This window comes from Pelobates fuscus, chromosome 1, assembly GCF_036172605.1.
Source record: "Pelobates fuscus isolate aPelFus1 chromosome 1, aPelFus1.pri, whole genome shotgun sequence".
Lineage (NCBI taxonomy): Eukaryota > Metazoa > Chordata > Amphibia > Anura > Pelobatidae > Pelobates > Pelobates fuscus.
The window spans coordinates 177,796,937-177,818,648 of NC_086317.1; the positions used below are offsets into that span (position 1 = coordinate 177,796,937).

The 21,712-nt window shown below is 40.8% G+C and overlaps 1 protein-coding gene across 2 annotated transcripts in view; it reads right to left on the bottom strand.

Annotated features, from left to right (window-relative positions):
* Window positions 1–21,712, bottom strand: part of ILRUN (inflammation and lipid regulator with UBA-like and NBR1-like domains) — a 47,605-nt gene that overhangs the window by 16,515 nt on the left and 9,378 nt on the right. For both annotated transcript variants that reach the window (XM_063453027.1, XM_063453031.1), the window contains exons 3-4: window positions 14,034–14,188; window positions 11,596–11,793 (exon numbers count right to left, since the gene is read on the bottom strand). In XM_063453027.1, the coding sequence (XP_063309097.1) occupies window positions 11,596–11,793; window positions 14,034–14,188 (353 nt within the window). The remainder of the gene's footprint in view (window positions 1–11,595; window positions 11,794–14,033; window positions 14,189–21,712) is intronic.

Consider the following 21,712-nt stretch of genomic DNA (forward strand, 5'->3'; position numbering starts at 1 on the left):
TCTCTGGACTTTCTGTCTGGGTGGTCATTCAGGTCCCTCCAATTGTAATTAATAAAATCACATAATTATGTAAACAAATTACATAAATATACACGTAGAACTTAACCCCTTAAGGACCGGACTGTTTTTGCGATCTTGTACATTTGCGACCAGGCATCTTTTTACACTTTTGTGGTGTTTGTGTTTAGCTGTAATTTTCCGCTCTCTCATTTACTGTTCCCATACAAATTATATATTGTTTTTTTCAGGACAAAAGGGGCTTTCTTTACATACCATTATTTATATAATCTCATGTAATTTAATTTTTAAAAAATGAAAAAATATGATGAAAAATTAAAAAAAAAACATGTTTTTTGACTTTTATGTGAAAAATCTTTTACTCATCTACAAAAGCGAATGAAAAAAACTGCTAAATAGATTCAAAATTTTGTCCTGAGTTTAAAAATACCCAGTGTTTACATGCTTTTTGCTACTTTTTTGCATGTTATAGGGCTATAAGTACAAGTAGGATATTGCGGTTTCAAAACATACATTTTTAAAATGTATCAATAGTGACATTGTAACACTATTATCTGTCATAAATCGCTGAATAACACCCCACATGTACATATTTTTTTAAAGTAGACAACCCAGGGTATTCAATATGGGGTATGTCCAGACTTTTTTAGTAGCCACTTAGTCGCAAACACTAGCCAAAGTTAGCGTTCATATTTGTTTGTGTGTGAAAAAAGTAAAAAACTAAATTGAACGCTTATTTTGGCCAGTGTTTGTGACTAAGTGGTTACTAAAAAAAGACTGGACATACCCCATTTGCAATACCTTGGGTTGTCTTCTTTTGCAAATGGTATGCCATCATGGGGGTAATTCTCATTCCTGGGCTACCATACGCTCTCAAAGGCAACGTAACCAACCTGGCCATTTTCAATGTAAAAATATTTGACCCTGTAACTTTCAAAAACGCTATAAAACCTGTACATGGTGGGTACTTTTATACTCAGGAGACTTTGCTGAACACAAATATTAGTGTTTCAAAACTGTAAAATGTATCACAACAATTATATCATCAGTAAAAGTGCTGTTTGTGTGTGAAAAATGCAAAAAAAGTCACTTTCACTGACAATATCATCGCATGTACAGGTTTTAGGGTGTCGAAGAACGTTACAGGGTAAAATACAGTGACAGCAAATTAAATTCTCTGAACTTTCGGCTTGGGTTGGCAGGCAGGTCCCTTAAATTGCAATCACTAAAATAACTTAATTATGTAAAAATATTACATAAATACGCACGTAGAATTTAAATATATATGCATATTTATATACCGTATTTTTCGCTCCATAAGACGAACTTTTTTTCCCCTCAAAAGTGAGGGGAAATGTCTGTGCGTCTTATGGAGCGAATATGAAGGTTTACTTACCTGTCTTGCAGCGTTGGCCGGCAGCACAGGGCGCACCACGGTAGTGGAACTTGAATTTCATGTTCCGGTTTCCGGCGGGACAGAAAGGAAGTGTGCACAAGCTGAGTGCGCACTTCCTTTCAGTCCCGCCGGAAACCGGAACATGAAATTCAAGTTCCACTACCGCGGTGCGCCCTGTGCTGCCGGCCAACGCTACAAGACAGGTAAGTAATTATGGGACAAGGGGAGGGGGACAGTATGGGAGAGAAGAATATGGGGAGGGGGATGAAGTCTATGGGGAGGGGGATGAAGTCTATGGGGAGGGGGATGAAGTCTATGGGGAGGGGGATGAGATGAAGTCTATGGGGAGGGGGGTGAGATGAAGTCTGTGGGGAGGGGGGGAGATGAAGTCTGTGGGGAGGGGGGGAGATGAAGTCTGTGGGGAGGGGGTGGATGAAGTCTATGGGGAGGGGGTGGATGAAGTCTATGGGGAGGGGGTGGATGAAGACTATGGGGAGGGGGTGGATGAAGACTATGGGGAGGGGGTGGATGAAGACTATGGGGAGGGGGTGAGTGAAGACTATGGGGAGGGGGTGAGTGAAGACTATGGGGAGGGGGTGAGTGAAGACTATGGGGAGGGGGTGAGTGAAGACTATGGGGAGGGGGTGAGTGAAGACTATGGGGAGGGGGTGAGTGAAGACTATGGGAGAGAGGAGAAGACTATGGGAGGGGGGGGACACTATGGGACAGGGGAGAAAAAAAATATTCTGTACAAACTGTCCCATAGTTTCTTCCTCTAAAAACTAGGTGCGTCTTATGGTGAGGTGCGTCTTATGGAGCGAAAAATACGGTATTTGAAGTCTACGTGTATATTTATATAATTATTTATGTAATTTTGTATATGGACATATGAATAGTTCGTATTCTTTTTATTTATTTATATATACAGAGATAAATATACAATTTCATTCTAAGTGTATTTTGATATAAATATATATATATATTAATATCAAAATACAGTTAGAATAAAATTTCGTATAGATATATATATTTTTTTTAAATTTGTATTATTATTTTTACATGTTTAATTTAATTGAAATGACTTATTATTTGTATTTTATAATAATATATATATATACACAATATATATAGTTATTAAGTGTTCTTGCATAGCAAGACCACTTAATGTTATCTCACATATATATTATTATTATTAAGTGTTCTTGCATAGCAAGACCACTTAATGTTATCTCACATATATATTATTATTAAGTGTTCTTGCATAGCAAGACCACTTAATGTTATCTCACATATATATTATTATTAAGTGTTCTTGCATAGCAAGACCACTTAATGTTATCTCACATATATATTATTATTAAGTGTTCTTGCATAGCAAGACCACTTAATGTTATCTCACATATATATTATTATTATTATTCTTATTATTCTTATTATAGCCAAATTTGCCACCCTAACTCCTCCCACAGTTTTTACACTACATAGACAAAAATATATCAACTTTGTGGAACGTTTCGCCGAATGGTTCACGGAATATCGTCGTTCTTGTGGCGAAATTTGTCCCATAGGAATGAATGGCAAAGCTAGAGTGGGAGCTGGCAAAAGCTGAAAAATCAGGACATGATTTCTAAACTGCCACCACTCCCTCATTTTCAGGCCCACCTACACAAATCTTATATCAAAACGTTCAGCTATCCCTGCTGCCACTAGAAATGTCCACGGCTAAGCCATAGTCCTGATAGTTTTCACAATATGACCATTTGTTTGCAACTCACGCCTTCCATTGACATTCATTGAAACTCCACTCTGCAAAGCTCACATTTGAAGGGCAATTTCTAAACTGCGACTGTGCCTTCATTGTTAATATTCCAGAGACATACTATACATCAAAATGTAGGTCTGGGTCTTGTGATTCTCACAATATAATCTGTTGGGCGATCACATGGCCACAGGGGTCCTAATCCGCCATGGGGAGACTGTCTGGGCTGCAGGCAGTCTCCCCACACCGGGAGCACCGCCGATCGCCGCCGGGGGAACGACGGCGATCGGGTAAGTACCTCTTAAATTTAGGACGGTTCAGGACCGTCGTCGGTCGGCAAGGGAAAAATGCCGATGACGGTCCTGAACCGTCCTACGTCGTTAAGGGGTTAAATATATATCCAACCTGGGCTGGCACTCACATTCCAGTCCTGTTCTTGCCTCTGTGCTATTTCGTGCCCCAATACAATGTCCCAGAGAAATGCACTGAGAGGACTTGTAGTCTTGTGCAATATATCCTTTATTTGTGCAAAGGTACAGTCAACATTTCAGTACGACTTGGACTTTTTTTCTTAAAGTCGGACTGAAACGTTGACTGTACCTTTGCACAAAAAGAAAGGATATGTTGCACAAGACTACAAACCCTCTGAGTGCATTTCCCTGAGACGTTGAACTTAAATATAGATACATATCTATTTAGATTTTAGATCTTTATTTATGTAATTATATGTATGTATGTATATATGTGTATATATATATATATATATATATATATTTATTTATTATGTTTAAGGTCAAAGGTCTGTATTTATGGGAGGTGTTTACCCTATAAAAACCCTAGCCCATCCCGTTTAAGATCATGGTTCAGCACAGAACCATCTACTTCAAAAGGTCATCAACACAAACTGCCTAAACGCCAAACATGCTGGTTGTGGTGTATGCAAGTGTAACGGCACCCCGGGCATAAAAGGGTTAAACCGCCGTTTAGTAGATCTTCCCCTTCCAGAGACACAGGCACAGCTACTGCAGAACCCCAAACTCCCGAACAGGATACCAAGTAGCACTCCAAACTCCTGAACTGGAACCTCACTGATAGCTGCTAGCAGCTGAACAGGAAAAGCACCCAAGGGGCTTACACTCCTGGCTATCAGTCTCTAACAGCATACAGTAAATCCCCCCAAGAACGAGACAAAGCTCCGTGTTGAGGGTCAAGCAGTGAACAGTTTTAATTAACACTCACAGACTTTTATGCAAGTCCCCATGCAAGGGGACATAGCACAGGGAGGGACAACATGTAACCAATCCCGTACAGTAAAACATAAAACACACCCAGCACAAACACATAAAATCCTCCCCTCTGCCTGTGATATAATTACTGAACACAATGGGTTAATGTAATTTATCACAGGCAGGGAAAATACAGTTTTTACAGCATATTCATAACTTCTAATATATACATCACATTCACATAAAAATTATATATTCACAATCAATCCATTCAGGGGAACAACATATCAAAAAAATGGCATGAATCAGACCAGGGGTTCAGAAGTTAGTAAAGTATATTTTGGGGCCTGGCTGGCAGCATGGCTATCTGGCCCAACCCGGTTTTACAGAGCCCTCTATCCTGGAGACAATGGGGAAAATAATCGAATTATATCCAGGGATAGAGGCAGACTCCATTGAGCACATGTTACCAGTAAAACACAAAAAGGATACAAAAATACATAACTCCTATCATACTGAATTGAATGGGCCAAATCTCCCAGGGTCCATAATCCCAAGCCAACAGGCGGGTAACCAGGCTCCTCCAATGCAATGTGGCGAGATTGGTCTCGTCACATAACTTCAAAAGGTCATCAACACAAACTGCCTAAACTCCAAACATGCTGGTTGTGGCGTATGCAAGTATTTATTTTACCTCACTAGAAGCTCATTGGGCACCGTCATGTCTGGCCTAGCTGCGGCTTCTTTAATGACTGTTCCGAAATATAAGTTGGTTTTATCGACTTTGCCTTCGCTATGTTCATCACTTATCTGTCTCCGGGCTATATCCTAAATTACTTTTTCAGGTTAACATTTGCTTACGTATCTGGTAATTTCCTGCTACCAAGCGTCGTTATGCTTGACCCATGCTTGAATTGGGTTCTCAATTCACATACATTTGAGAATCATCAATATTAGAATTATAATATGTAACTCAAATGCTGTAATAGTTTAATTTCACACATTATATGCTGTCAAGTATATTCATGCCATCTAGTTTAGCTCTAGTCGCTTATACTAATCTTTTTTTTCCCCCAACAGTATTACTCCAGTATTAACCCCTCAATTGTTTTGGCAAGGTATATGTTGGTTTGTCACTCACACACTCACATATGTTTACAACATCTCCTGCCTCACAATTTTTATAATGTATTTGAAGTTGGGCCCTTAGTGGTCTCCCATCGGCTGCTGCCTTTACCTGGCGCCCACACATGATTAGAATGCTTTGTTTGCAGGACAAACTGCAGCCCCTAGAAATAAAATAAAATTAAGCCATGACGTTTGTAACGGATCGCCTGGCACCCCGACTTGGTACGTCCGTTAATGGATGCTCCTAGTGCTTCCTGAGGACTCCAAGCACTCTGGCAGACACCACAATCACCGAACCGATGCAGCATATGAACCTTCTCAAGCATAGGAATGCTGTAGACCGTTGAATAGGAACCATACGAATAGTCTTGCACTCCTAGCAGTCAACTGGAACAGCATGCAATAAATCCTCCCCCCCAATAATGAGACGACACATCACTTTGAGGGTAAAAACAGGAACTCTGGACTGGCTCATCCAGCCTGGCTTTTATTTCCAACTCACACATACAGGCCACACCCAGGGGGAGGCATAAAAGAACCAATGACATAGATGTTACCTCCCACACATCCCCTCCCCTTAGTGTGACACATAATCCCATTATTCATACAGTTTAAAATATACTTTTTACACAATATTTATAACTTCAAAACCATACATCACATTCACACAAAATTACATATCCACAATCAATCCATTCAGGGGAACAACATATTAAAACATGGCATGGATCAGACCAGGGGTTAAAAAGTTACTAAAAGTATCTTTTAAAACCCCTAGCTTTCCAGGGCCTTCTCTGTGCTGGAGAAGTAATCCAATTATCTCCCAGCACAGAGACAGACTCCATTAAGCACATGGGGACACAAAGACAGTAAAACACTTTAAAATACATAAATTCACCTTTTACACATAACACACAGACATTTCACCTATCCCCAGATAGCTGGGATCTGCGCGCACAAAACTACCGAATAGCGCGCAGATCCTACTCACACAGTACAACAGGAGCTAAAGTCTTTCCCATAGTCTTTAATTATGAATAGGCTCCATGGTATAGCTATCTGGGGCATCACATTCCCATAAAGTCTGGTCCATAGTCCAATGGCAAGAGGCGGGCAATCGGCCCCCTCCAAGGACACGTGGCGAGGTCGGTTTCGCCACAATCCCAAAAAGTCCCAATATGTCCATCGATGATTTTAAAAGGGCCAGTTGCAGCAATATAAAGTACAATATGCCCCAAATAACCCAGGGGCCATAGTCAGCAGGTAGGAGGCTAGCAAACAGGCTTCTCCATGGCCCAGTGGCGAGGTTGGTTTTGCCACAACGTTGTTACCTTAAAGAGGTATCACATCACCTAGGCGACCCAATGCTGTTTGGGTTTGCAGAGATGACGTGGACCAATGGGAACTCTTTTGAGCCTATTTAAGGCTTGTTTTAACCTCCATTCATTTCCGATTGGTTTCTATTAGATCATCGTTTAGTGCTTGTGATTCCCTTGTGATTTCCCGTATTTGACTTGAGATATCTGGTACCCTGACCTCGGCTTCATATTTGACTTGTGATTTCTGGTATCCTAACCTGGCTTTGTCTGGAGTAGTCCTGTTATTGCTGTCCTTGATTTATCTTGGCCCAGTTTCTTGTTATATATTACATTAAGTCCGGCCATTCTAAGGCTCGGTAATATGTCTTCCGGATCCACCTTTTGTGGGCTTCCTCTTTCCCTTGTGTTGGGGTACGACTCTCGTGACACCAAGTCTCTCTGATCATTATTATTATTACTGTTACAGGTAAGTGGTCCTTCTTTGCTTTTATGTTTATCCTGATATGTTCGTTCAATCGATCAAGGCATCACGCAGCCATATTACCCCTATTGGGTACGCACTAAAACCTACACGTTTACTCGTTTATGCGCCCCTTACTCCTGGGTTGACAAGGGGCATGGCGCTTTATGCTTGATTCACGCATGGTCCACCTTATGCATACGTTCAATAGTTTTCATTAATTACGATTCATGTACATTTACGCTTTTTTTTTTATGCGTGCTTGGTTTAGCAAGTTAACAGAATCTCACGGAAACAATGGTATGACATTTTGAGCGGAACAACGAAATAGTGTTAACATTGATGACAAGGTAGTAAGCACATTTTTATATAGCAAGCAAGTTGGGTGACATACCCGGGGTCGACAAGGTTGTGACAGGCATGGTGACATGTATGTTATTCCCCTGGTGTACTACAAGTGTGAGAGTGTGAAGATGCTCCCTAGTTCGGGCTCTTGTGTGTCGGTGTGTGTGGGAGCAGGTGTATATGTGTTGCAGGAAGGTTCAGGTGTGTGGGTTTGGATGCCTATGTGTACTTGCCTGTGGAGCTCTTAGTAGTTCCATGCGAATTGGGCTGACATGTGTTGGGCGCTCCGGTATGCGTCGTACCCTGTGTGGCATCTGTATCCCCCATCCCTGGGGGTGGCGGGGGTGGGCGGAGTGGTGTTAAACCAGAGTGGGCGCCGATGTTCTATCGTGCGTGGGAGGCTGTCTGCAGCTCTTGTGAGAGCGGGGGCGCCAAGGCCGTGGTTGCATTGTGGTGAAGGAGAGAAGAAAAAAAAAAAAGAGAAAAAGAGAGAGGGAGAGGAGCACAGAGACATGTGTGCGATGCAATGTGTGATGAGTGAGTTGCAGCAGTACAACCAAGAAATAAAAGGTAAAACAATAGAGTTGGTGGTCTCTGGAACTACCCTCATCACAGGAGGTCTGGATCTTCTCTTAGGCGGTTGTGACCACGCCGTGCGTATTGTCTCTGGGCTCAGTCCTTGTGCAAGGTCAGGTGGGTAAAGGTTGTGGGTTACATAGTAACTGTCCTGGATTGGAGCTGCCCTCTGGGTCCCAGCTCTCCGGTTGGCTTACGGCCGTGGAAGGTTGTAGTCCCAGTGCCCTCAGGAAGGTGGGGGTCCCGGATGGGGATGCAAGGTGGTGCTCAGTCCCATTGTGATGGACAAGCAGTGCGCCTGTGTTCCCCCACCTGTGCCTGCTTTGCGCAGCGCAGTTGTCACGGATCCAAAGGTCTTTCTCCTCAGCAATGTGGCTCTAGTAACGTCCTGGAAAAAGGAGAGCTGAGCGCCCTCAAATGTCAGCGGTGTTTTGCCTTTTATGGCGGTCATTATCAGTATCTTGTCAGACACTGTCAGTAAGCGCAGGATAACATCTCTGGGCGTGTTGGGTGGTAGGTGTGCGGAGCTCGTCACTCTGTAAATCCCGTCCAGAGTTATTTTCTTTGCGGTTGTCTGCGATAGCATTGTTGTGAGCAGCCGCCGTGTGTAGTGGTCGTGACCGCGGCTGGAACACCCCTGATTTTTATATGCGTTCGACGTTGTTTGTCCTCCAGGGAGGCAATCTGCCCAGCTAGTACATGTTGCTCTGCTTGGAGTCGTTGGACCGAGTCCTTGAGGGTGGACACTGTGTCCTGTACGTTGGTGAGGTCTGCCTCCACATTTCTAACCCTTTCTGTTACGCTTTGTATGTCAGCCTTGACCATCGCGACATCCGCCGCTAGCAATTTTTGGATGTTGATCAGGAGGGCCTTTAGGTCCCCTTTAGTAGTGGGGGCTGAGTCATCTTGGGATTCAGGTGTCAGCGGGTGTTCCGCCGGGAGGGCCGTTGTCGTGGCTGGCTCACCTTGGTCGGGTTCGGGTGCCGGGCCGGCTGGGGGTCGATGCGTGGTGTGCGCTGACTCTGGTTGCGCAGTCCGAAGCCACATCTCCCCTATATCTCTGCCTTGCGTGTTGGGGCCAGCTGTGGCTTTGTGTGAGCGGCGGCCCATGGTAGTGGTACCCGTGTCCGGGTTTGATGCGTAATGTTCTAGGAGGCTTCCGCCGAGGTAGGCCTCTAGGCCTTGGGTTGGCTATGCGCGGTAGGCCGCGGATTTGCGCCTCTGCCTGAGCTGCTTGGGTGCCTGGAAAAAAGGCATCAATCGGTGCGGTATGTATCGCTGGTCAGTGCCGGGTACCCGTCGAGTCTCGATGGGGCTTTGTTTGGGGGATTTTTGGCAGATTATCTCCGGGTTCGGGAGAGCAGGTTTAGATGGCGTCTGTACAGGATGGCTGCCAGGCTCCGCTCCCCGCTTTTTTTTTTTTTTTTTTTTAACATACTTCTCTCACATTATCTGTTACTTCTGTTTAGAGGTTCTTCACCACACTCAGGCAAGCTGAATTTGGTGACTTGTTGTCCTTAATCTTCACAGGTATACTGTATTCTCTTATTTTGTACCTCTGGTTATAGATATTCGGTTTTATATAGTTCACGTATAATATATTACTGATGAGTCACAGTCAGGCTCTTCCTTTACAATCTAGATACGCCTACCATCTATTACTTAAGGGTATATGGAGTTATGTCCTTTTCACTTTTTCTTTTTAACTATTCCTGTTTCATGGTTAATGGGCTGGCTTACTTCTGTAGGTGTGTTCATTTCCAGATTCTCTTGATTCTATCGTGCAGGGCATGATACCTAAGCCGTAACAAATGACAGACTACGGTGGTATCGACCAACCCATGTTCTTCTAGCTGCATGGACATTTCAGCTCCAACATTCACGATCACGCAGGGTAGCTCTAACCTAACATTTCTTTAGTTCTGCGTGGCATTTTAACTATGAATGTCATAATACCGTTCGTTTTTACGGCTATAAAATGCACATATTTCTATTCAGCAAAGTCTCATGAGTACAACAGTACCCCCCATGTACAGGTTTTATTGTGTTTTGGAAAGTTACAGGGTTAAATACCCTGTGCTACCATACGCACTCAAAGAAAACATAACCAATCTGACCAATTTCAATTTGAAAAAAACGGAAATGCAAGCCTTATTTTTGATTATGTAACTTTCAAAAACACTATAAAACCTGTACATGGGGGTACTGTTATACTCGGGAGACTTCTCTGAACACAAATATTAGTGTTTCAAAACAGTAAATATCAGTACATATCACAACAATGATATCAGTGAAAGTGCAATTTGTGTGTGAAAAATGCAAAAAAAAGTCACTTTCACTGACAATATGATCACAGTGATATGTTTTACTGGTTTGAAATACTAATATTTGTATTCAGCAAAGAGACACGAGTAAAACAGTACCACTCATGTACAGGTTTTAGGGTGTCTTGGAAAGTTACAGGGTCAAATATAGTGCTAGCAAATTTAATTTGTTGGACTTTCTGCCTGGGTTGTCAGGCAGGTTTGTAATTGCAATTAATAAAATTACCTAAATATGCACGTAGAATTTAAATATATATACACACACACACACACACACATTTATATATTTGAAGTCTACGTGTATATTTATGACGTTATTTATGATATATATACACACACACACAGTATCTCACAAACCCTCACATTTTTGTAAACATTTTATTAGAATCTTTTCATGTGACAACACTGAAGAAATGACAATCTTCTACAATGTAAAGTAGTAAGTGTACAGCCTGCAGAACAGTGTAAATTTGCTGTCCCCTCAAAATAACTCAACACACAGCCATTAATGTCTAAACCGTTGGCAATAAAACAGATCGATCACATGGCCCGCAAGGGGCCTAATTTGCTGAGGGGGGACTGTCTGGGCTGCCAGACAGTCCCCACAGACCTGGGACTGTGGGGTGGCCGGCAGGGACGTTCTATGCCGCCCGCCGGCGTTGAGGCTCTGATCTTTAAGGGGCTAAAGGAATACTGAAAACACCATAACCACTTATGCTCACTGCCCTCCCATTGAATGTAGTCAAATCATTTTAGAACGCATGCTGTAGTGGGTACAGAGCTTGGAGGGACTCTTTAAGTGAAATGAGCAAACAGTGGTGTATCAAAAGAGGTTAGAGATGTATCCTTGTGTTCTGTTGCAATTAAATATTTTCCACCTTCTCCATCCCTTTACTTTAAAGAGACGATGAAGGAAACTAGAAACAAGAAAAAGGAAAACAAACAGAGGAAAAAGAGAAACACAAGAATCTCGTCCATGTATTTCTTCTTACCAACAATTACAAGAAGATAAAAAAAAATAAAAACACACATTCTACCACTCACCTCCAAAGTATAGGCCTGTAGCTGTACACATTCTCCATTGTCCCTGGTACATGCCAGCCTGGCTTGGGCTGCACATTGGCACACTGACATCTGTAATTTCCTGGGCATCTAGAGAACGCACTAAAACCATATTTACATGACCAAACTGATCCCCACCAACATATCGTAGGCACACCCCAGGGGGCCATGCTTCTGATCCTAAGATTAAAAGGAAAAGAAAGTGAGAAGTACTGCGGAGAAGGGTATTGATGATTATTAAAAATTGCATTTGGGGGAAATTAACCCTCCTGTTCCAGCTGCTTCCCAATATTGGGCATAGGATGACTGGGGACTCTCACTTGCAAAAGGCCTACCACTGTCATGCCTAAGTAGTATACGTCTCGCTCTCATGTTTGGTTTTTTATTTGCTTTTGACCTGTTGTCTTACCTTATGTAACATCATGAGGCACACAATGCTCTTATATTGATGTGATATCCATACCCAGTGGTAACTCCTCTAACAATGTGTGTGACTCAAACATGTAACTACTGAAGACATAATGACCTACGCATTACTACGCTGAGACTACACTGTCTATTATATAACCTCTGTTGCACCAACTACCTGCATCTTGTATGTCTAGCATACTCTAATTGCATTAGTTCATATAATTTGATGCAACCCTAGGCATGTTAGATTTGCTGGTTTGTTTACCTCTTCTTATCTTGTGTGACCATAATGTCAGTTTATACAGCCTCCACTATCACTATTGCTGACATACTATGACAGAGCTATTATTTTAATAAAAATTGCAGTCCATCATGACCTCTTGTTTATATATGCTGCTTGCTTCTCATGTCTTATATCATTATTGAAACATGTATGTGTCACTGCACTACAAATATAAAGAATAAAAAAAAAAAAAATTGCATTTGGGATTTCTTATATACCGTATATACTCAAGTATAAGCCGACCCGAATATAAGCCGAGGCCCCTAATTTTACCCCAAAAAACTGGGAAAACTTATTGACTCGAGTATAAGACTAGGATAAGACTAGAAATGCAGCAGGTGGGAAATTGTTAATTGAATATTTATTTACAGTGTGTGTGTGTATGAATGCAGTGTGTGCGTATGAGTGCAGTGTGTGTGTATGAGTGCAGTGTGTGTGTGTGTGAGTGCAGTGTGGGTGTATGAGTGCAGTGTGTGTGTGTGTGTGAGTGCAGTGTGTGTGTGAGTGCAGTGTGTGTGTGAGTGCAGTGTGTGTGTGAGTGCAGTGTGAGTGCAGTGTGTGTGTGAGTGCAGTGTGTGTGTGTGTGTGTGAGTGCAGTGTGTGTGTGTGAGTGCAGTGTGTGTGTGTGTGAGTGCAGTGTGTGTGTATGAGTGCAGTGTGTGTGTATGAGTGCAGTGTGTGTGTATGGATGCAGTGTGTGTGTGTGTGTGTGTGCAGTGTGTGTGTGTGTGTGCAGTGTGCGTATATGAATGAAGTGTGAGTGTGTGTGATGCAGTGTGTGTGTGTGTGTGTGTGTGTATGTGTTGGTGGGGGGATGGGCATTTTGATTATTGTTTTTATTAATTAATTATTATTAATATGTATTATATTATATTATTAATTATTATTATTTATTTTTAAATTATTATTTTAATATTTTTTATTTTATTTTATTATATTAATATATTATTTTTTTTTCGTCCCCCCTCCCTGCTTGATACATGGCAGGGAGGGGGGCTCTCACTCCCTGGTGGTCCAGTGAATGAGCACTGTGTAGGAGGGGGTCTGGCAGAGCTCTTACTTACCTCTCCTGCAGCTCCTGTCAGTTCCCTCTTCCTCCACGCCGGTCCGTGCAGCTCCTCTGTCAGCTCACACTGTAAGTCTCGCGAGAGCCGCACTATGACCCCGCGGCTCTCGCGAGACTTACACTGGGAGCTGACCGAGGTGCTGAACGGACCGGCGTGGAGGAGGAGAGAGCTGACAGGAGCTGCAGGAGAGGTAAGTAAGAGCTCTGCAGCCCCCACAGCCCCCAGTCTGTATTATGGCAATGCAAATTGCCATAATACAGACAGTGACTCGAGTATAAGCCGAGTTGGGGTTTTTCAGCACAAAAAATGTGCTGAAAAACTCTGCTTATACTCGAGTATATACGGTAATCCACAAACATTTTGTATAGAATTTTTACCCGCTGACTGCTAGCACTGTCAGCGAGCAAATGGTTTGGTTTTTAAAATATATTTACAAGCCAGGTCTGCAGTTCAGCCATCCAGCAGGGTTCAATCCAGCTGAAATCCAGACCATAATCAGGCTTATTCTGAGCCTTCTCTGCAAAACTCAAACATTTTTGAATAGCATGAACAATGTCTGTTTTTTTCATTCTGATCGGCACTGTAGAGCATGGCGCCATTCAGACTTTTGTGAATAAGCCTGATACACAAGACAAAATGGATAGACAGACAATATTTACCCGTGTTCTGGATCCTCCAGGTCTTGGTGAATTGTGTGTCTGGTGGCACAGATTCTCCTTCCCCAATTGTAACATCCTCCACAAATGACATGCAAGGAACAGTTACACTTGGACTTTCAAAGTCGTAATATGCTCCAATAGCAGCCTGAAGATTCCTAGTGGTAAAAAGTTAATTAAGTTTATACAACTACCAGAGGAAACAGGTTACAGGACAACTAAGGAACAGAGGGTGAGCAGACAGAGATCATGGACTGTGAATACCAAAAGGGGCTCAGCAGTATACATTTTGTATCTGATATGAGTTCTTTCAGGTTCTAGCCACAGTTTCCCCCCACCCCATCTAGTTTTCATAACACCTAAATGTAAGTTATGCGTCATTACAGTATAGTCAAGCATATTAAATAAAAACTTTGGAGAAGTGAAGCATTCCTTTGAATCTGTAACAATATAAATTGCTGTGTGAAGAGATTTACCAAAAACAAACAACACTAGAAAAGTCTGGGACAGATAAAATATAAGTTAAGTTTTACTTGTAGGAGTTAAATATGTTCAATGCATGCAACGTAGGTAACTTCCAACTTCAAGCAAAATCTTATACTAAGTTCAAGAACATCATGGGAAAACATTATAGAAATCATACCCTAGTCCAAAAATTCCACGTTAGCAATCTAGTGGGCAGGGTTCAAGTTGTAGGTGTTTTGGTCAAACAGCTTAAAAACTGTTTGACCTAGGACCGGGGAATAGCACCAAAACCACAACATGTAGTGGTTATGGTGCTTATACTTACCCTTTAAAGGAATCATCTGGTTTACCATGACAACTTAATCTCAATTAATCTCCTGGGGCCATCTTACGTTTAAGTCAGGTCTGTCATACCTGCGGCTCCCCAGGTGTTGCTGAACTACAACTCCCATGATTCTTTCAATGATCAAATAGCCAGGGAATCATGGGAGTTGTAGTTCAGCAACACCTGGGGAGCCGCAGGTATGACAGACCTGACTTAAGGACACAGCTTCAGACATAAAAGGAAAGCATGACAGAAAATCTCCATCATGTGTCCTCAAAGATGGGACCCTCCACCCCCGGGTGCCATGCGGACGCCTATGAGGGGTTCAGATTTGCGAATATGCAGCAATGGCTGTGGAATGGTTGCACCACAGCAGAGAATTAATAGGAATCAAGTAATCATTTAGAAAAAGGTTATGAACATTAACTAATAAATCGTAAAGAACCAAATGTGTCACTTGTATAAAAATTATATGAGTATACTATTTTGGCAAGTCAGATGAAACCAGAGGGCCTCCCCCTATGTGCAAATAGAAAGTAAAATCTTGCAAGATATATTGAAGCAATGGAAAAAATGTAAGATAAATCAAAAAATTCAAAATAAGTTGATCCCACGTCTTTCCTTAAAGTATATCGCAGCTAATATAGAGGATCTAGCTTTAAAGGACCACTATAGGCACCCAGACCACTTCAGCTTAATGAAGTGGTCTGGGTGCCAGCTCCAGCTAGGTTTAACCCTTTTTTCTATAAACATGTTTATAATAGGGTTAATCCAGCCTCTAGTGGCTGTCTCATTGACAGCCGCTAGAGGCGCTTCCGCGCTTCTCAATGTGATTTTCACAGTGAGAAGACGCCAGCGTCCATAGGAAAGCATTGAGAATGCTTTCCTATGGACTGGCTGAATGTGTGCGCGGCTCCTGCCGCGCATGCGCATTCAGCCGAGGAGGAGGAAAGTCCCCCGCCCGGCGCTGGAGAAATAGGCAAGTTCCTCTCCATCCAGCACGGCAGGAGGGGGACCCTGAGGGTGGGGGCACCCTCAGGGCACTATAGTGCCAGGAAAACGAGTATGTTTTCCTGGCACTATAGTGGTTCTTTAAAGAACTGGACTGAGAGGGTCATTTCCAAAATAGGAAATCTGATGAGTGATAATAATATTAAAGATTTCCAAACATTGAATAATGAATACATTTAAGGCTACAACAAGGTTTTTAATTACCTATGAATAAAAGGGTTTCTGATTAAATATCTAGCCCCAAATTCAGAAAGACTGAAGGTTCTGGGAAAATTAACGGAAAGAACATCTTTAAAGAGGTTGTTGGCTGGATGTATGGAGCTGGGTACCAGAGATGCGGAACTACTCATTAAACCTATTATTGAGAAATGGGCCTTAAAACTAAATACTACAATTAATGGGGAAGATTGGAGAAATGCTTGGAACGAAACCTATAGTAATATCCATTGTCTTAACTTGGCGGAATGTCAATATAAAACTTTCGAACTGTTGGTATTTAGTTCCATCTAGATTGTCAAAAAAAATTCCAGACAGTATTTTCACCTGTTGGAGAGGTGGGGACCAGAAAGGGGATTATTTACTTATGTGGTGGAATTGTCCACCGCTATATAATTTCTGGGACATGATAAAAAAAAACAAGTTGCCAATACTGACGAACAAGCCTGGTAACTTTACCTCAGCCCTCTTTTTACTAAAAATTAATACTTTACAGATGTTTGGCTCTGACACCCCTTTCGTGATACACTTACTGTTAGACGCTAAAATCTCTAAAGCTAGGAATTGGAAAGGGCTTAATACCCCAACCTGGCTTATCGTTAAATTTCAACTAAAAATGGAAAGAGGTGTATCAAGATTAACCTATGAGAAATGGAATAGCTGGTTAAAGAGGATAGAAACTTTATAAGACTATAAACATTCATAGCTCTTCTCTTATTAAAGTGTCATGGGGGAATCCCCCAGGTAAGACGAAGGGGGTCTTGCCCTATGAGCCTCTCCCTTAGGTCCCCTCCCTCAGAACGAAGCTGAAGAAAGGAAGGGAAAGTAATTGGAAAGATATGTTGTATATTGCAAATCTTCTCTTTCAAGAATCTGCATGGCCATGTTTGCGTTGTAATTTACGTTTGTTCGTTTATTGTTGTCTATTTTTTTTATATATAAGATATATATTCACAAGTTTTGCATAGATTGTCATGCTGAATAATGCACACGGGGCATTTTAAGATGTATTGTTGGTTTGGATTGGAACTAATTTGAGTAACAGGTTAAGGATGTATACAGAAATAATTATTGTATATTGTGTCCTGACCTGTATTTGTATCTGTTTTTGAAAAATAAAGAAAAAGATTATATATTTTAAAAAAAAAAAAGTGACCACAAGGTTAAATTTGCAATTCACTCCAATAAGATCTTAAGAAAAAAATACAATAAATAACAAAAGAACTTTATTAGTAACTCTAAAAGGTACTAGGACAAATTAAACAGTGTAGCCTGATAAAAGGGAAAACAACCCTAAGTGAGATGCTCAATAATTGGTAGTCAATAGTAAAGCATAACAAACGGATACGGATTGGTAATATGAGAACTAACTGAAGAAGTAGCAATCTCCCCCTTTATGTTTAAAAGCCCTCATGGAAGTGTAAAGAGCACTGGCTACAGCAGAGCCTAGTGTGGTCCTCCAGAAACAAAACATAAAACATAAAAGGAATTGTGAGAGATATGCTAAATAGTAAGGAAAAAAGCACACAGAAATAATAAAATAAAAGGGTATATACAAAGAGATAGGTAATAGGAATATAAACAAATTAATGCACCTCTCTGATATTCATCATTTGGTAAAAAAAAAACAAGAGAATAGGGAGGTACAAGAAATATAATGGTATTATACTTATAATAGGTGAATCTCTGTATCAACCTGACACAGTGGCTTTGCATACCAACAAGTCAATCCCTTCAGGTCTGCGTTATCCGACCCCTCTACAGCACAGATAATAAACTACTATGTTTACATTTGGGGTTAATCCAGCTTCTAGTGTCTGACTTCCGGACAGCCACTAGAGGCGCATCTGCGACGCTGGAGGCATAGTTTGCCTCCATCGCGCAGAGCGACCATTGGAAAGCATTAAAAAAATGCTTTCCTATGGACACTTCTAATGCACGCGCGGCACTTGCCACGCATGCGGCTCCAGTGACGTCAGACGGGGGAGTTGACGTCGGAGTGGGAGGAGAGGTCACCAGCACCGAGGGAGCCTGGCGCTGGATTGAGGTAAGCTGCTGAAGGAGTTTTAACACCTTCAGCGCCACGGGAGGGGGCACCCTCAGGGCACTAAAGTGTCAGGATAACCGCTTTGTTTTCCTGACACTATAGTGATCCTTTAAGTATGCCACATTGATTCCAGAGGATACAAATGTAACAATAACAAAAACGAACAGAAAAAGTAGCAATCTCCGCCTTTGTGTTTATAAGCCCTCATGGAAGTGTATACAAGCTGGCTACAACAGAGCCTAGTGTAGTCACCCAGAGGCAAAAATCAGAACACAAAAGGAATAGTAAGAGATTTGCTAAACAGTGAGAGATAAGCACAAGAAAAATATAAAGTGAAGGGTATATATACACAAGTAGATAGGTGATAGGGATGTACACAAATGAATCCACCTCTCTATGATAACTAGAGGTATATGGTAAAGGTGTCCCTAGTCTCAAGACCCTAAATCTCCTGTAAACACCTTTGTGGGTGTTCTGTGCTTATACTCCGTCTAGGGTGATGTCCCCCTCAAGGTCTCAATCGCTGTCTAAGCTCCCTATTTCAATTCAGTGCCCTCTCTAAATGAGATTTAAACAAAAAAAAAAAATATATATATATATATATATATATATATATATATATTTTTTTTTTTTTTTTTTTGGTTTAAATCTCATTTAGAGAGGGCACTGAATTGAAATAGGGAGCTTAGACAGCGATTGAGACCTTGAGGGGGACATCACCCTAGACGGAGTATAAGCACAGAACACCCACGAAGGTGTTTACAGGAGATTTAGGGTCTTGAGACTAGGGACACCTTTACCATATACCTCTAGTTATCATAGAGAGGTGGATTCATTTGTGTACATTTCATTGCAGGGCTAAACATACCTCTAGTGGCTAACAGGAAGATGGCTATATATATATATATATATATATATATATATAGCCATCTTCCTGTTAGCCACTAGAGGTATGTTTAGCCCTGCAATGAAAACAAGGCTAAAATGACAGGAGCACTGCACCAAGACCACTTAATTGTGGTCATCTGTATGCCTAAAGTGTCCCTTTAAGGCCTCGCACATAACAGAAACAACTCAATCAACTACTATACCAACAAGTTGGAGATCAGAAGCAAAATACACAGAAACATTTTCCCTGCAGTACTCCTAGAGACAGAAATGCATGTTTCTCTATTTTAAGGCCAATGTAACAATTAAATTTGAAAAGTGAAAGTACAGCTGACTTTGCAAATGTTTCCCGTTTGCCTATTTTTATTTTGAATTCTCAGTGATAGAACCCTATTAATATCTGAATTGTATACCAGGATTTGCTTGACTTAATGGTACAGGAATTGCAGATAGATAAAGTCTTGTAAGCCTTCATAAAAGTATTCATGTTATATCGATTTTGTTTTGTTTTTTTAATACTGAACATGTTAACCCCTTCAGGACAGAGTCAATAGTGCACGTTCTGATCAAAACAAAACGTTAACAAAAACTGGAATTTGCGCTATATGTCTGTTCACCCGTAGTTCCCCTCTTTCATATTATATGCACCCACACTTATAATATATCATTTTGTTCAGGAGAAACAGGGCTTTAATTTATCATTAACTATTCATATATGGAACATAATTCATTATGAATAAAATGAAAAAAAATGTGAGAAAATAAGATATTTTTTTTTAATTTGTATTTCCGTCTGACATTTTAGCTGTGAATGTCATAATACTGTTAGGTTTTACTGCACAAAAATGCACATATTTGTAATCAGCGATGTCTCACGAGTATAACAGTACCCCCCATTAACAGGTTTTATGGTGTTTTGGAAAGTTACAGGGTCAAATATAAAACGTCCAAAGTTAGCGTTCATATTTGTTTTTGTGTTAAAAAAACAAAAAAATTAATATTTGGCCAGTGTTTGTGACTAAGTGGCTACTAAGAAAGACTGGACATACCCCACTTGCAATACCTTGGGTTGTCTACTTTTGCAAATGGTATGCCATCATGGGGGTAATTCTCATTCCTGGGCTACCATACGCTCTCAAAGGCAACATAACCAATCTGGCAAATTTCAATGTCAAAAAAATGAAATGCAAGCCTTATATGTGACTCTCTAACTTTCCAAAACACCATGAAACCTGTACATGGGGGGTACTGTTATTCTCGGGAGACTTCACTAAACACAAATATTAGTGTTTTAAAACAGTAAAACATATTACAACAATAATATAGTCCATAAAAGTGCCGTTCGTTTGTAAAAAAAAATTGCAAAAAACGTCACTTTTACTTAAAATATCATCGTTGTAATACAATTTACCAGTTTGAAACACTAATATTTGAGTTCAGCGAAGTCTCCCAAGTAAAACAGTACCCCCCATGTAAAGGTTTTATGGTGTCTTGGAGAGTTACAGGGTCAAATATAGTGCTTGCGAATTAAATTCTCTGCACTTTCTCCCTGTGTTGTCAGGTATGTCAATCAAATTTTAAAGGACCACTCTAGGCACCCAGACCACTTCAGCTTAATGAAGTGGTCTGGGTGCCAGGTCCAGCTAGGGTTAACCCATTTTTTTATAAACATAGCAGTTTCAGAGAAACTGCTATGTTTATTAATGGCTTAAGCCTTCCCCCTAATCCTCTAGTGGCTGTCTCATTGACAGCCGCTAGAGGCGCTTGCGTGATTCTCACTGTGAAAATCACAGTGAGAGCACGCAAGCGTCCATAGGAAAGCATTGTAAATGCTTTCCTATGCGACCGGCTGAATGCGCGCGCAGCTCTTGCCGCGCGTGCGCATTCAGCCGACGGGGCGGAACGGAGGCGGAGAGCTCCCCGCCCAGCGCTGGAAAAAGGTAAGTTTTAACCCTTTTCCCCCTTTCCAGAGCCGGGCGGGAGGGGGTCCCTGAGGGTGGGGGCACCCTCAGGGCACTCTATGTTTTCCTGGCACTAGAGTGGTCCTTTAATTAATCAAATCACCTAATTATGTTAAAAGATTACTTAAATATACACGTAGAATTTTAATATATATGCATTTATAGGTATTTAAATTCTACGTGTATACTAATGTAATTATATGTATTTATATAGATATATATATATATAGAGAGAGAGAGAGATTTGCGGTTATTTGCATTGTATATATAGATAGATATATATAGAATGTCATTCTAAGTGTTTTTTGTTACATATATATATATATATATATATATGTGTATATATATATATATATATATATATATATATATATATATATAACAAAATACAGTTAGAATGAAATTACATATGTATATATAATTTATATAAAATTTTGTTTCAATATTTTATTTTTTATTGTAATTATACGTATTTATATATATATATTATATATATGTAACGTCATTCTAAGTGTATTTTAATACAAACATATGTACTTATATTAGTATTAAAATACAATATATATATATATATATATATATATATATAAATAAATAAATATATTTATTTAAATTTTACACGTCTAATATTTTTTTTTTTTTTTTTTTACAGATCCCACCAGCAGGGGAACTGTCTGATATTTCAGACAGTCCCCCTGCTGGCAGATCCACAGCCAGCTATAGGGTGCCATGTGATCGCTCTTTGAGAACGATCACATGGCCCCCGGGG